Consider the following 17,361-nt stretch of genomic DNA (forward strand, 5'->3'; position numbering starts at 1 on the left):
AAGCAAGCAAACAAAAAAATAACACATTCACAGTTAAATCACACAGCTCACATTCAATCAAAGTCTGCCCATCACAGGAAATGGACCTCTTAGGTCCAGCAAATTTTACACCCTGTGTCTGGCATAGTGTCTTTAATATTGTAATAATGATGAATGCGATTAATTAAACTGTAAAATCACCATTGCTAATATAGGATCTGAAGAGGCGCAACAGGCTTACCTAAAAAATAATCCTAAAATTAAACTGTCTAAACAAAAGAAAATCTAAAGCTCAAATGGGTCGTAGTGAGGAACAAGAAGCATTTGCTTGAATTCCAATTCCAGGTTGAAAGTGGTTTCAGCATTTACCAAAAAAAATCAACTTAGAAGAAAAAAATATATATATTTTTTTTTCGCCAAATGATATTTAAAGTCAAATTCCTGGAGGGAGCAGAGATCTTTTATAAAGATTTGATTTATTTGCCATGTATTTCCCAGACCTATATCAATATGTAAAATGATGCGATGACTATATAGTTACTTAGTTACTTTATATGTGGAGGCTGACAGCAGAAATGTGGGGAAATGGGGAACGATGAATTCCAGGTTGGAAATGATCGGTACCTGTTTTAGCATTTAACGAAATTAAGAAAAGAAGTGCAAATTCTTCAAAGAACCAAATTTTTTTTTTTGGCCATAACTGCCTGACCTATATATAATATCATAGTCATTATCATAGTTGAGATTGATGCACTAAAACAAATTCAGGTGTTGGACAAAAAAGAGATAAAGTAAAGTTGAGGAATTAATCTGTTTAGTAGTTATTCCACCAACAAAATACAAATTCAGATGTTTTTGACCTTCTTTGACGGACAAGGTCTTGTTCATTGAGGCTATATTTTCACAATATTTTAACTTGACAGAACAACGTGGACCAACTGCGAACAGAGCGTCTGCGCCGCGCCACCGAGAGACTGCGCAGCCCTGTGGTCTTCAACAAGGACTCAGCGGTCAGAAAGACACAGCTCAAGTCCTTCAGTCAATATGTGGACAGCAGACCAGGTATGTCAATCCTTTTCATTAACAGTAAGGTCAATATTTTCATGACGTTGTGTCTTTTCTTTAGAAGTGAAAAGACAGAAATCTACTCCTGACGAAATGAAAAAGGTAGAGGAGGATGACTGGTTTCAGACGGACTTCGACATTTTGAGACCATTTGAGGAAGAGGTTTGTCTCTTTTTGTGCTATATTTCTTTTTTTTCCCCCTCAACTTTCTTTGATAACAACAGTAACTCTAAACTAATAGTTTATTTGCTGCCATGGATGGAGTGACTTACGTTTAATAACGTAATTTCTCATTCAAAAAGTCAAAAAAGCCTTTATTGTCATTATACACAGCTGTGTAAAATGGAATTGGTTTTGCTACTCCACAAAGTGTGTTTTCTTAGTAAAAACAAGTAATACAAAAATATAAAAATCATGTCCAGGCAAGGCAAATTCTAAAATATTGCTAAGATATTGCATATTTTTTATTTCACTTTTGATCCCTGCTGATGTAGATTGTTTTTATTGGGGGTATTACGGAAAATCTAATTTCGGTAGATACCCTGGTTTTAATGTCAGTTTTGGATATAAAACTGCATGAATTCCTCATTTTAGTAAAGTTGTGTGCTATTTCCATCTTTAAAGTGACAATTTTCCTATGCGAAAGGGTTGATTTATTTACATCCTCTTTATGCTTGTGTTTTACCAAATAATTGCAAATGTCTAAATAAACATAAAAATCTGAGCTGAAAACAGTAGAGCAATTAACTATTTTTAATGATAAGAAATATCTTTAACCTTTGACTTAACTTCAGTAAGACATGGCGTATACATATATTTTTTTTTAATCAATCAATTTTCAGTTTTATATCATTTTTATTGTTTTGATAAATAAAGACATTTAAGAAGTAACAAAGTGTTATTAAAACTAATTAAAATTAAAATGAACTGAAACAAATTCACTGTACTCAAACCCCCCATTCACGCTCTTTTTGTTTTTGTTTTAAATTCAATAATATTTAACTAATTGCAAGTTATTATCAATGATAAACGAATCCATTTGATCTAGGAAAACTGGCTAATGCTCATATTTTATTGCAATTCACACTAATAGACGACCAATCTATTTTGAAGAGGTCAATTATTTGTCTTTAGCTCAATCTCATTGGCAGCCAGTGAGTTAAATGTGTGCCTTGTAAAGGGTTAACCTGAATATTGGGTACATATATAAACATTACATAGATATCTATCGATTTTTAAATGTGTCTTTTCCAGAAATATAACAATGTTAACTCAAGCTTATCTTTCCCACACACATACACTCTCCTCTGAGTTGGCTTTGAGTATCTAAACATTATACACTCCTTCTTCTCTCAGCTTGTGTTTAAACTTGAGTGTGTATCCATCAGAATGCTATAATTTCAATGTGTGTGTTTCTTGCCGAGCAGGCCTCTCTGCTCTATCGGCGACCCCACACTCCTCACACACACCCACGCCAGCACCCGAGCTCCAGGGTTAATGGGTGTTGAACCTTTCCATTATCCCGATCAGCCAAGAATTACCTGCTGAATGATGTTTGCATTAATATAATATATATGGTAATTTCCCTGCTCTTAATTACGGCCGGGCCGAGCGCGGCAAGGGGAGTGGGCTGATCATGTGTAAAATTGATTTGCCAAGGAGAAAAATATAGCGATAGAGCGAGAGCAAAGGGAGAGGTGGAGGAGAGCTACTGGGAATTGCCACACAGAAAAGTGCTGCTTGGGTGGAACAAGAGTGGGGAGAAAAAACAAACTTTCACTCAAGTTCTTATGGTTATGCAGAATGGAGCGCATCAGCAGTAAAATGCAGTGTTTTTTTTTCCTTTGCTATTCATGGCAATGCACCCAATTCCGTTGTGCAGTTCAAATGGTTTGCACGTTTGTCACCATCAGTGACAGCCAATGAGTTAAAATGAATGATTATTTTTATCATTCTCTGACAAAATGCAAGCACATCTGGAATGGAACCTGGACTAAAAAGAAAACAGTGTTAAATATGAATGTAAAGCTCAGGGAATTTTGTTTCAAATTGACTCAGTGAAAAAGATCAGGTGTTGAAGATAAATTAAATATTTAAAAATAGCATAATTCAAGATGTAACATACTTCTATCATCATATTGTCTAAATAAATCTCACAAACAGAACAGTTTTCAAGCTGTTGCGGGTTGACAATGGTAAAATAGCATCATGCAAGAACGATAATGTTTTGCTTATATGGAAACATTTCACGTGACTTTAAAGTGGGAATCTACCATAGTTTGGACACAAATCCATCCAAAAAGTTGACAAAAATCAATGTTGATCTTAATTAATAGTCCTTTCTCAGCTGTGTTCGTTCAGAATGCATACCTGTCAATTTATACGTTTTTCCCTATATTTTATACGTTTTTCGATCATTTCAATATAGGCCATATAACAACTTTTTTTAAGTTAGTTTATTGTAAAACCGATCTTGTTTTACCCATGTTTAGCTCTAATCCAGATCGCCTCTGGCACTGGCAGCAGACGAAAACGTCATCTTTGACTGCTAATATTGTCATGGTTTAAGCACGATATGTGCACGTGCCTTTTCACTATATGAATATAGCGTGTCAGCAAGCAATGTACACAGACAGCCAAGCTGTCAGTGTCATACGGTGAAATGTGGCTTCTTAAGCACTGAATGCCACCCTATTCAGCACCAAAGAAGAAGCGGACCCCTGACTTCTGGCCATGTTTTTATTCTTCCGTTTGCAAGTTTCAGTGTGAATTTTGACATGTTTCTGAACTTTTTTATACGTCATATAAAAAACACGATCTACTGAAACTACGAATGTTAAACCAGTGAAATGGGGAAGGATAACAGTACATAAAATCAAACATATAATTTCAGATTCAGTGGAACTAGGGTTTTGCAACAAGCCAATTTGCCTCTACTTGTAAAAAGCACAGAAAAGATTGCGTTACATATATACGAACATATTTTCCTACTTATAAAGGTAGCATTTCTTACATCATACTAAAATTAATTTCTTTTCTAAGCATGATTAAAATTTAATGCAAGGCAGAAAAAAAATCAACCGTGTGACTTTCTCAGAAGGTTTGGGTCACTCGTACCGCATAATGATCTTTTTTCCCTCAGTTTGAGAAAAGGTCTGTAAGACAACAACTGTAATCTATCAGAGGGAAAGCAGCCATCCTCATGCTAAAAAGCCTTTTTTGGCGGAGTGAACTCCTTTTGTGTTGTTGTTTCACGAAGATGTCTCTATGATGAGTGACACCCTCTGTCACTCATTTTCACCGCTCTCTCTCTCTCTTTTTTTTTTGCTCACTCTCTGTCTCAGAAGGCATTCAAAGACACCAGTCAGTATGTGGTGGGCGAGCTTTCGGCGCTGGAGAGCGAGCAGCGGCACATAGACGCCCGGGCAGCTCGCGTGGAGAAGAGGCTGCGCTATCTCATGGACACAGGTACCCCGAGCCCAATTACGCTGGGAAAAAAAAAGTGTTTTGTCAAATTGAACACACACACACACACATATAGCGAGAGAGTGGGGAGTTTGTGCGAGAGGGAATCTTTGAAGCCCCCCTCTCTCACAGGGATTGCGGGGGAGACCTCTCTGGGCCAGGGTGATAAGGGAGCCCTTCATGGGGGAAACGATAACTGGGCGCGATAGCGGCCCCAAGTCTGCGCCGCCGCCGTTTGGTCGGGTTTGCCAGCCAGCCGGCCCCGCACTCGCTCACTATTGAACGGTGCGCTCAACCGTGCACGCACACACCCTCCTCGCCCTAGTACATATCTGGCCTCGCTTGATATGCTGTGTAAGGGAAGACGGGGGTGAGTTAAAGGGAAGCAAAAGGGGATGAGGGAGGAGGAAATGCGGGTGGAGGGAGGGTCAACACAACACAAGCATCGACACACTTCACAAATCCACGCGTACACAAAATACAGGCCTTTCTTTTTTTTGGCAGACGGGAGTTTGAAAGATTTGTCCATGGGGTAAAGCCTTGTTAGGACTCTGGCCAAAAAAGGAAAAGAAAAGAGACAGCGGCTTGCTTGCTTGTGAAATTGAAGAAACGCGACGCCCGTTTGTGGCACTAAACCGGCTTGCATACATAGTGTAAAATGTTGATCTTTGCAAATGTGTTGTGAAGGCGTTAGATTTTGGAGGGACTATTTTGAATGGGAAGAAGCATGATAGGGAAAACTCATGAGTAATCTACAATGAGTCCCTAAATCCTCAGCACAATACAGTGAAATTGTTACTTTGCAGGGAATGATACAGCTTGGGTTCCCCAAAATAGTTTTGGTGCTTATTTTTACAGATATTTAAAAAAAATTGGTGTTGTTTTGGTTGTTACCTGTCAGTTTTATTTTGGTTTGGGAGGATAGATGATTCTCTCTGGCAGCATCGAAATGCTGATTCCTAAAACAACACGTCAATAACAACAACAACAAAAAACACCATGAATATAAATTTTAAATACAATAACAATATAGCTGCCCATGTTTGGTTCATGCCACACATCCAATGCAGCATTTTTAGATCAAGCAGCACTTGGTTAATTAGTGATGTAGTGTTATATTTTGGCAGGGTATGTTTTTTTTCAATATATAGATGCTCAACAGACTGGTATCTGATGGAAGTATTTACCGTATTTTCACGACTATAAGGCGCACTTAAAAGTCTTACATTTTCTCCAAAATAGACAGTGCGCCTTATACATGGACTAAAAAACAGAAAACGAAAAACCACCACTGTCGGATATTAAAAAAAACACAAACGCCTGAACTGAAACAATTCTGTTAAATATGCAGATGCCATCGTAGTTTACTTAATCTTCCATCATATAGCTCCTCCCCCACTGCAAGATTTTATACAAAAAAATTCCAAAACATCAACAATGGCTGGCTCTAGAGGTGACTGTTTCATACCTGGAAGTCAATAACAATTACCATATTTTCACGACTATAAGGCGCACTTAAAAGTCTTAAATTTTCTCCAAAATAGACAGTGAGCCTTATAATCCGTTGCGCCCTATGTATGGAAAAAGTTTTAAAATATGTCATTCATTAAAGGTGCACCTTATCTGGTGCGCCTTATAGTCGTGAAAATACGGTACTTCTAGAACTGTCAAACACGTGTTCTTTTTTTTTTTGGATATCGATTTCCATGTCATACATAAAGCCATTGGAAAGTAACGAACTTACATACCGGCATGTAGCAAATTACGCCTCTCTGACTGTTCCTTGTGCGAACCTCATTCACATGTGCACCATACATGTGCACCATAAATCTGACTACATCTGTGCTTTTCTACAGTTCTTGTTTTTGGTGTTTTATTCCCAGCACCAAAGATTTTGAATTCAATCACACAAAAAATCCACAAAACGCAACATGTATCACAAAAGGTAGTCTTGCTAACCTTCCTCATCCTATTTGTCACCTCCTATCAAGACTATCTTCTCCTCTCCCCCTTCCAGCGCGATTGCCATTGTGTCCCTGGCCAGCTTATTTACTGCCAAAGATTTTTGTAAATATATATTTTTATATACAGAGAGCGTGTGTGTGTGTGTGTGTGTGTGTGTGTGTGCGTGTGCAAAATCCCATGAAAAGGGACAAGGACAAAAAAAGGCAAAAGGATATCAGGAAGAGAAATTCACTTTATAGGTGAAGTGGAAAGGGTGAAATGTGCCTTACACAAGCCAACAGACAGCACAGGTTTTTCTATCAGGTGTCTTTATTCATACACCACCACCACTACAGGTCCTTTTGTTTAAAAAAAAAACTCATAACTAATAAAATGTTAAATATTGCTAATCCATAATTAAATATTAGCAACCATATATTTGGGTGGCCCGGTGGCACGAGTGGTTAGCACGTCAGCCTCACAGAGTCCTGGGTTCAAATCCACTTGCCAACAAGAAGTAGTATATTCCTCTTGTATTGTCAAGCAAGCTCAACCATTCTGCACTAGCTAACACAGTGGCCATGATGTTCCTATAAGCAGGCCTCTCGCATGCTCGTATATCAAAATTTGTCTCGTATCTCAAGATAAATATATGCTTGAAATTGCACTTGTATCTCAAATTACTCATATGTCGAGGTATTACTGTTTTAAAATGGAGAACAACAGGCTAAATAGGTAGGTGTCTGTGAACACATTCCTTTCAACTTGTACGTTTTATACGTATTTTATACGTTTTTTTAACATTTCAAATCATGTACGCCGTACACCGACTTTTGTCCGGAGAAAATTTTAGTTTAAAAAAAAATCGCCAATATATATGAAAACCGATCACAACAAGACCGTTTTGGCTAAAATCCAGAGAGTGTCGTAGGCTGGTAGCCAACGACGCTACTGTCATCTATCGTTACTATTGTCACGGTATGCCAGCAAAAAATATCCTCAATCGTATGTATTTTTTTAGCGGTGCGTACGGCAATATCGATAAAGGATGACATGTGCATGCGTAGATATACATAGAGTAAATATTGTGGAGGCAAGCATGGAGGAGACACATAGTAAGAAACGAGTTACCGCGAGTAAACATGCGTCGTACGGTGTTTGTACGTTTTTTGGGGGGGTTTGTACGGGGAATCATAATCATATATAAGGGCAGTTATCAGCAGAGGTTGACAGCTATGATATTATTGACCTCTTTAGTACACTTTCGTATTACAAAGTGTCACCTGTTGCTAGAATATCCCCGACTTTTCATTCCACATCCCTAATAAAATGCCCGGCCGCCCCTCCAACAGGACAAAGGGGTACATTCCACGTATAATGCACGTGCATTCATAAGTGCCACACACGCTACATTAGGCCTGGTCCATATTGTGTGGTCGCAAGCTGATTTGCGCCGCTAACACGTGAAGCACAGCGCTCCCAGCGGTGTAAGAATAACAAGTTTATTAGTGCACAGGCGCTGCCGTCGCAGGAATTCCAATTCCCCCGCCTCGACCCGCGCCCTTGCCTTCCGATTGGCCGGCGGCCGACGCTCATTAGAGCCCCGCAGTAATTAAGAGTTGTTAGAAAGTGAATTCTCCAAACGCAGATTAGGAAATTAAACTATTTACTGATTACATATTAATAGAAGACAACAATGGCGCTCACCATAAGCTTGGAAGGCAACCAAGGAATAAATCTGTGTACTTAATTACCACAAACAATAGGCGCATGGAAATGGGAGTTTGACGCCCGTGCGCTCCCCCGCTGTAATATGTGTGATATCAGAAGACACTTGACAATTCTTGTTCAATTATCTCTATTATTTAATGTGCTCTGAACTGCCGCTGAGTAAATAAATTAACCACCCCAATTACTTTGGAGGCATCTGGGGAGGCCCAACGCCTAATAGAAAATGCCGCGTTGTGCCCTGACCGGGGGGGTGGCGGGAAGAAAAGTGGGGGTTGTGTGTGGGGAAGGTCGAGGTGTTTTGAAGATGTGGGGAAACATTGTATAATGTTGCAGGGCTTAGCTACTTAGCAGCCATTGACGGCGATAGATGTCTAATCTATTTTGACAAAATGGATCGGACGTCTATTGCCATCAACTGCCGAGCTTTCAAGTTCAAATAGGTTGGACGGCAAGCTGTGATTTGCCCCAAAAAAATATTTAGGTTTTTATTAATTCATGTTTTTTGTTTTTTTTTGGTAGTGTTGTACAGTCTGAATTGAAACAAATTTTAGTTGACTGTAGAGTTCTTTGTATTTTAATGGGTAATTTAGCCTATAATTTAAAAAATAGCCTAACAATGCCGGGAATTTTACCCCAAAACATTTTGGCGCGTCCTGATTTTACATTTTGGCCACTGCCAATGCTAATTTTCTTTCCCGTATGAACGGCATTTCGCGTTGTATATTAGCATTGGAGGAACAGTTTTGGGGAACAAAACAATGCAAAGCTTTTTTCTTTCGATTTTTTTAATGCCCAGTATGCTTAATTTTCTTTGCATTTTTCACTTTCCTGTTTATCTCAAGCGCAGCAATAAACAGTTTGCAAACCTTTGGCGGACTGTTCGGTACCAGCCAAACCAGTCTCTGCATTTCCGCTACGTCTGATTAAATATATATATATATATCACTGATAATGATCAAAATCAACCTCAAATATATTTCCATCTAACATTTCAATCATAAAATTTCATAGGCCTAATTTGACATCTAAAGCATTGAATTCTTTCAATTGACAGTCCATTGGGTGACACATAGGCAACACCTGTTAAAAACAGAAGGCTCTTGACGACGTATCCATTCTATTCTCGTCTTGCGACACACACAAAAGCAGATTAAAGAAAGAAGAAAAAAGCGCCATCAATCTTATCGGTCACTGAGCGCGATTTTTAAACATATGTTAATCTCCTCTTCTCCTCACCGCTTGTTTATCTCTTATCAAACACGGGCGCTAGGTGCCGGCCAGCTTTGCGGCCGCGCTTTAAGTGCCATTATTGGGGATAATTGCGGCCATTGTGGTAGGTGATACCGTCGCTTTCAAACAGGACATGTGGGTAAATAGGAGACATATTCAAAAAGGGGATTTTGTGTGCAAAAGGCTGTGTGACGCATTTGAATGCTACTGCAGTCCAACAGCTTAACCTTCCACGCGCCCACAAAAGAACGGCGCAGGAACAGTGGCAAGGTCACGAGCACACGATGACGACGACTCAAACCGCGGAATATAAATACAACATTTTACAGAAAATAACTGCGTACTATTTATAATTATCCTTCATGCCGCGATTCACTTTGATTCAAGGATGATGCTCGTTTACATTTTTAATTTGTCAGGGTAGGACTGACTTCCCACTTGTTTTACTGAAACAGCACAATCGGTTGCATTGGAAAGGATTCGTACACAATTGCAACCAGGACAATAAGCGATAAACTTCCTGGCAGTGAAAGGAATAGATCAGAGATTGATGATGAAATCAGGCTTTTCCTTTAGGCTTGCCCTGTTTGGGGTCACCACAGCATGTCTTTTCTTTCCTTGTCATCTCATGTTATGCGTCCGCCTCGCTAACACCAACTGCGTTCTGTCTTCTATCACCGCATCCATCCAACTTGTCTTTGGTGAAATCTTGATTTGGGTCTTTTGAAATTTAATTTTTAATAGAAGCATCAATTTGAAAAACGAAAGTACAATGGTACCTCGACATACGAGTGACCTGACATACGAGCAATTTGAGATACGAGTAAAATTGTGGCAAGTATTTTTCTTGAGATACGAGACAAATTTTGATATTTGAGCATATATCGGATGCTCATAAGATCACCATGGTCATTGTCTTTCTGGTTGCAACCCTCGTGTAATGTCTCTACGAGCACTGGGCGGAGCTTTGCATTTTTTTTAGTTTTTTTTCCTGTTAGACAGTGCGAATCAATCGGATCAATCACTAATACGAGGAGTATATACTGCTCGTATTAGTGTATTAGAGAAGTAGTATATACTACTTCTCGTTGACAAGTGGTCTTGCGTTATCCTATTGTGAATACATTTGTGTGCATCATTTTCAGAATATTTTAAAGGGAATACAAAAGCAAACAACCCTCGATAGTTTGCATCTGAAAATAGAGCCAAGCCGGGAAAAGAAAGGTATCAAAATTTAAAACAAAATTAGAATTAAGTTTAATGTAAGGTTAGATTAAATTTATTTTACTGTGTCTGCATCGTAATCCAAGTTCATTTAAATTTGTTTATGTTATGCTACGAGCGTGTTGCCGTGCAAAAAAAGTGATTCAACAATGATACACAAAGTATTCATGTCTTGTAATTGTCTAGGCAGCCATTCTATTCATCTAAGACGAATATGCGAATATAATATTTGTACATGCCAAACGAGTTAGGCCAGGAGTGCAATCGTCTGGTGTGTGCAGCTTTTCATCTTGATCTCATGTATGATACATTGAGGAAGTGATGTGTTACCAGCAGATTAGCAGAGATTATCCCTCGTATGGATATCGAACAGGCGTGTTTATATTTCTGCTGACTCAAGTTGTCGCTCGCCATAATCCGCCATCAGCAGCGAGTTTGACTAAAGATTTACGCCGGGCGACTCGCACCCTTTTCTCACGTGCACGCCTCTGCAATGAAAGAATAAAAAACACCAAACAGCTTTAAGTATATTAGCATGGCCTGCTTCTTTTCTGCTGATGAAGCTTAGCCGTAATCATTGGAACTTTGGGAAGATTACCGACACGGCTGCCTTGTAAGCGCCGGCGGACTCGTCTTGACCTCCCAGGCGCGGGGCTTAAAGACACAAGAATGGCATTTTAGCAACTTTAATGGGATAACCGCTCTAATCTTCCGACGGCCGCAGCAGCAAAAGTGCAAAGACTATAATACTGTGGTCGCTTGACACACTCCTTGTTGCGCCTCTTTAACTCATTGGCTGCCATTGACAGTGATCAATGTCCAATCCATTTGAATAAGGACATAGTTGTGGCGAATGAATTGATTACAAGTTTTCTCTTTTCTTTTAGTTTTGTCGGCTTAGGTTGGTTTGTGGGCTGCGTTAACGTCAACTCGATTTCGTGTGGGCCGGACCATTTTAGATATAATATTTGAATTATTTTTATTTTTTAATTGGATTCAAATAACAGTTTTTTTATATATCTAAAACACTGTTCATTTTAGCTTTTTTTTCTTAGTAAGGGAAAACGTCATTTAATCTTTTTTTTCATGTCAAAAGTAAACAAAATATATATTTTTAATTATGTTCAATATTAAAAGGAAAAGAGAAAATATTTGTATCTATTTATTTCAAGATTTCCCCAAAATTCTTTAGGAACTAAACACATACAAAAATGGATTCAAAAATTTCAATTATTGATTTAAAAAAGGGGAATATGGAAATATAATATACATCTATAATCTTTATTTGAATTTGATCCTAAAACAGAAAGTCAACACTCATTATTTAGTTTCTTGGGCTTCACAATACGATGCGTCGGGCCAGATTTGACCCCCGGGCCGCCAATTTAACACCTGTGCCCTACAGGGTTAACAATACATCAATCGGCAGCGATACACCAGTAGCCGCGGAAAACAACGGTTAACATTGTGATCTTCTATGCTGTTTAGGCAGAATATTTTTTTCTCAAATGTTTCAGAAACACAATTCTCCAAAATGCCAAAATTGCTTTATATCTTCTCTTGCTTTGTGTGAAGTGAATATAATTGTGTTGAATGTTTATATATTATTGGATCAAATCGATCAAAAAGCCTTGATTCTATTCTAATCATGGCATATTATCATCAAGAAAATGGTGATTTACACCCCCTAGTAAACCCAGAAAACATCTAAGGAAACCATTTTAGAAAAAGAATTAGGAGTTTTTTAATAAGAAATCTATTTTATTGGATTATTTTGAAAATAAGACATCCCGTGTCCTTTCGTAATTAAATTGGGTAGATATTCTTTTTAATTATTTTTTTATTGATACAAATAAATAATATCAAGAAGCATTAATTAGTATTTCTTCTTCGTAGTGTTGATTTTCAGGCAACTTTATGCTTGAAACATTCCTTTTGGATTCATTTTCAAACTCACAGAGGTCCAGTCCATTTGAATGGGTTGATTAGATGGCCCATTTCAAATGGATTGGATTTATATTCCCGTCAATGTCGGCGAATACGCTAAGGGCTTCTTCAAAGTTTCCCCAATGTAAAATTCAATCCAAAAACCAGATTCCATTAGCAATATGACATGTGGTAGCCATGTCTATCACAAGAATACCCACAAAGAAATCAATTCCAGAAACCTTGCTGGAAAGGACAGAAAGTCTACCATTTTGCTTTAAAGCCACCTCGCATAAGCATCCCTCCAAGTCAAGTTCTTCCGACAAAATCAATTCAATTGCGACAAATTTTGAATGACATTCATGAGACAGATGGGCAACACTCCAGTTGTGAAGAATTTCAGTTTTGGTCATGACACTTTTAATCTGGCACCCCCACTGCCGTATGGGAATTCTTGGCATCGAGAAGTGGGGAAGAAAAGACAGCTCAGGATCAGTGCCTTAAAAACCCATTGCCTTTTGCTTGCCTTTGAGGGTGCAAAACAAAAGCTTTTTCTGCTTTGTTTTGTGTGAAATTGTGTGTGTGTGTGTGTGTGACTCTGAGGTTCAGATGGGTCAGAACACAGATTAACCTCCCCCCTCTCTTCATGGCACCCCCCTTTCTCTTTTTGCCTTTACTCCCGCTCATTCCGTTAATCCCAGCGGCCATTTGAATGTTTGAGCGGCGCAACAATTTAATTAAGTGTCGGCGCAGGCAAACGCGGCGGTCCACCCGATGCGCTGACACCACCCTCCCAGATGTGCGCCGGACCCCAGCCTCCTGCAAACATAGCCCAGAACCGTAACCCCCCTCCCAGTCCCCCTTTTTTTGTGTTCTCCAGCTCCATGTCAACCTTTCATACATTCTTTAACAGTGGGGATGAAAGGGGGATTTTTAGGAAGATTAGGGAACGGGATCCTCTAGGCATTGTCTGACAATCCTCAGATAAAACGAGCCGGGCGGACGGAGTCAACGGGGGGAGCATTGTAGGGAGGGGAGCAATAAGGGGGTGGAGGGCGGCCAGCCACTTGCCCAGGGACGTGTCGGTTACATTTTGTTGCGCTCGCTTTGTTTTCAGGCCGCTTTCTTCAATCTCTTTCCGTTGCGCGGCTTCGGTGTGCTGGCAAAAAAGGCCGATTAACATTTTCACTGGGTGAGTGTGGGGGGCCATGGCTGAAGGGGGGCCGTGGAGAGAGAATTGAGAGTTGGACAATGGCCGCTTATGATAATCTGTTCTTTATTGGAGCATCCCGCCAATGCTTTCATCAGCCGCTCGCCTGTGTGCCCAGGACCCCTTGCAAGGCGGTGTACGTACGCACACACACACACACACACACACACACTCCAAACATAACATTCAGCTTTACTGGCCTGTTATGTTGTCATATTCCACTAGATGGAAGTTTCACCTATTTTTCCAAAGACGTTTTTTGGCATTTGAAATGTCGTTATTCTATTTTGAGCCATCGATTTGCATCAGAACTTAATCTGATAGCCCTTTTTAAGTAACATGGTTGGGGGGATGGATTCTATACACCAGATTAAAAACTGTTCATTTTTTTTATACATTATTCTATATCAATTCATACCTCTGTATCAGGCATAAGTGGTTTTATTATTTTTGTACATCTTTCTAAATTAGATGCTTTTATTGAGCATTATTTCATATACTTTTTTGCAGTTTTTAGTCATTTAACCATCATTATGTTTTTTTTACATTCATCCAAGCAAATCATAAATATATTTACACTTATGTATTTAAAAGATTTGAATAATTTTTTTATTTGAAAAAGCATACATCCATACTATTTTTTTATATCCATACATCCATACCATCGCTTACATTACACTTTAAAATTGCATCAGTTTTATGTAAAGAGTTTTTGTTCGTTTTATTTATTATTATTTATATTTTCTATGGTACTGAAAAACCTAAATTTGTACGTTTCAAATTTTGTACATAGTATTTGTTCAGTCATGTCACTATTAGGAATTGTTAAATTTACTTTAAATTTAATTTGGGGAGAAATTTTTCAAAACCACCTGTTTGCTTGAGATCTATTTGTGTCTTTTATACACCCTACGTCAAATATTTTGAGATGGTTTCTCATTTAATTACCAGTATAGGCAGAAGACCCTCTATATAACTAGTACAAAACAAAGATTTACAACAGTATTTAGTTGATCTTTCATCATTTTTAACTGCTGTCATATAGAATTAGTCTACTATTATTGCTATAGCGAAGAATAACAAGGTAAAAAAGAAAAAAATCAATGTTTTAAAACACATTTCAGATTGATCTTGTTGTTTTTGCATTCATAGAGAGTTATTTTTCCCACTGTATTTGGGTTTATTGCTAATGTAGAATGTCGGTGAATCCGCGGGACGGCCGCTCAATTAACAGCGTCTTTCTCATGGTAACGGCGCCGCTGACGTCGGACAATGTAGGTTAATGACAGAGGTTTGGCCCTGGTAATTACACCATTCACTTGCTAACACAGCTGCTGGCCAGCTCAACCCCCCCAATACCCACCCTCCCATAGGACCCCGTACACACTCCTCCCCATTTCCCCATTGTAATCAGCACTCCGGGCTACAAATACCAACAGCTGTCTTTCCCAATACATTTCCATTTAAATATCTATTTCAACCTGTGTGTGGGGGAGAGTTGTTGTTTTTGTGCGTATGTGGTCGGCACATGCGGTGACACTAGTTTTAATTAGCCAGTTTGATGCCAAAACCGTGAAGATATTTTGTAATACATTTAAAGGATTGGGGAAATGTTAACAGTGTTGTAGTCGTTGGACTCATACTTTTTGCTGGACTACAATAAAGTGTTATTGCACATTCATTTGGTGGATAGCAGTGGAAGGCTCACTGTTAGAGTTCGCTGAGGAGTTATGCAGAGGTGTCATTAGAATTTCATAGAAAAATACAGTTTATCGGTTGGGGGTCGCGAAACATTTAATTCTTTTTGTTTTGCGCAACAGAAAATAATTGAGAAGTGCTGGGTTAATGTAACATTCTGGTAACACTGTATTTCCTTTGAAAAACGTGATTCTCATAGTTGAACTAACATTAGTTTGTGTCATCATTTTTATGTTTTAACCTCGCTAATTCCTTTCTTTAAAAAAATATGCACAAAGTCTTGTTTAAAAGTAAGAGTCATTCCCAAAAAAAATCCCTTGTCCAAAACCTGATAAATTAAAGATTTACCAAAAATCTGCTCAGTGAAAGCGTTCATCTCGATGTGACTAAAACAGTGTTTTGGATCCAACACACTTTTTTTTAACCCAGATAACATTATCAAAGCCGCCACTAGAGGCAAGATGGGACTGAATGTGTATTAGGTCAGCAACTACAATAATACTTTGACATATAAGTGCCCCGACATATGGGGAATTTGAGATACGGGTAAAATTTTGAGATACGAGCATTCGAGACAGCCAGGTGACCAGGCCGAGAAAGGCTATTTATGATTTTTCTTAGCGCATCTCCTTCGTGCAAAGATCTCTACGAGGACTTGGCGCAGCATTAGATTTTTCCGTGTTTTTTGTGTTAGTCAGTACAGAATTAAGGGAAAAATAATGGGTCTAAAGCAAGCCGGTGCAATGAAGGGTGGTGCGTAGAAAAGGCGTATGATAACAATCGATATTAAGCATGAAATAATCAAAAAACATTAGTGTGCACGTGAATGAGCTGCCTCGCCAATACGTATGGAGAAGCAGGAAGTTTATTTCGAAAACCACAGTGGAGTACATTAACCTTGTTATTGTACAATAAGATTTCAATTTAGTGCAAGCAATTCAAGTCAAGTGTGTGTATAGGAATCTAAGTTAATTTACGTTAGATTTAAGGTTTGTTACGTTACGAGCGCATTCGTCAAGTCTCTCTTTCTCTCCCATCCGCGAACAACATAAGGAGTAAAACAGGGATGACTGTTAGCCCACTGATGCAGATTAATTCATTTACCATTTAATCATCGCTACCCTACCCCCAAAATGTCACCACGCGTGTAATATGACACCCTTCAAATTTGTTCTAACATCTACCCTGAGGAGGCGGGGGTCAAACTTGCATACTCCCTCTCTTTCACACACAGTCACATGGTGGCTAATAGAGGAGGCGGAGCTACTTATGCTAAAAAGATTGTAGATGTCCATCAGCAAGTGGAAGTAGGCAGGGGGAGGGGGTATTCCTCCTTGGGGGGCTTTTTGCTTCCACACACTCATTCACAAAATTGGGCTCTGCTGGGATTGGAGCAAATGGTGCTAAACTAAGGGAACGACATTTTTTTCTGCAATTTATTTTGACCTTTTGGATGATGCTTTTAGAGACTTGTGTCAATCAGTAAAATGTGTTTTACGAGCTGTTTGTTTATGTTGTTTTGCTGCGGAGGTCTAACTTTGCAGGGGTGCTCACACAAGTTTCCCACCTCCTAAGGTTGTCTCAAAACCCCCTCCTCCACGTCAACACATTTACACCCAAAAAGACCTACGCTGTGAAAGAAAACCCACGTGCCGCCCCACCCGAAACACGATACTGCGAAGCCACCATGTTGAGCCCGTTGCACTAAGCTGCCGACAATTAACGCCACGGCCTGAATTGCCAAAGTTGACAGTAGCGCTTAGTCAACTCTTGGTCAACCTAAACACCCCCACCACCCATCTAAGCTCTCTGGGCGAGCTTCACACCTCACTGTGTGTGTAAATACATGCACTCGGGGGAGCTAAAGTACCTGGCTTAGCCCTAGCTTA

At 39.2% G+C, this 17,361-nt stretch overlaps 1 protein-coding gene across 1 annotated transcript in view; it reads left to right on the top strand.

The window, feature by feature from the left end:
* ehbp1 (EH domain binding protein 1) overlaps window positions 1–17,361 on the top strand; it is a 137,140-nt gene that overhangs the window by 101,890 nt on the left and 17,889 nt on the right. The window contains exons 19-21 of the mRNA XM_077730432.1: window positions 903–1,041; window positions 1,106–1,206; window positions 4,389–4,512. Coding sequence (XP_077586558.1) covers window positions 903–1,041; window positions 1,106–1,206; window positions 4,389–4,512 — 364 coding nt within the window. The remainder of the gene's footprint in view (window positions 1–902; window positions 1,042–1,105; window positions 1,207–4,388; window positions 4,513–17,361) is intronic.

This window comes from Stigmatopora nigra, chromosome 12 (assembly GCF_051989575.1).
Source record: "Stigmatopora nigra isolate UIUO_SnigA chromosome 12, RoL_Snig_1.1, whole genome shotgun sequence".
Taxonomy (NCBI): domain Eukaryota; kingdom Metazoa; phylum Chordata; class Actinopteri; order Syngnathiformes; family Syngnathidae; genus Stigmatopora; species Stigmatopora nigra.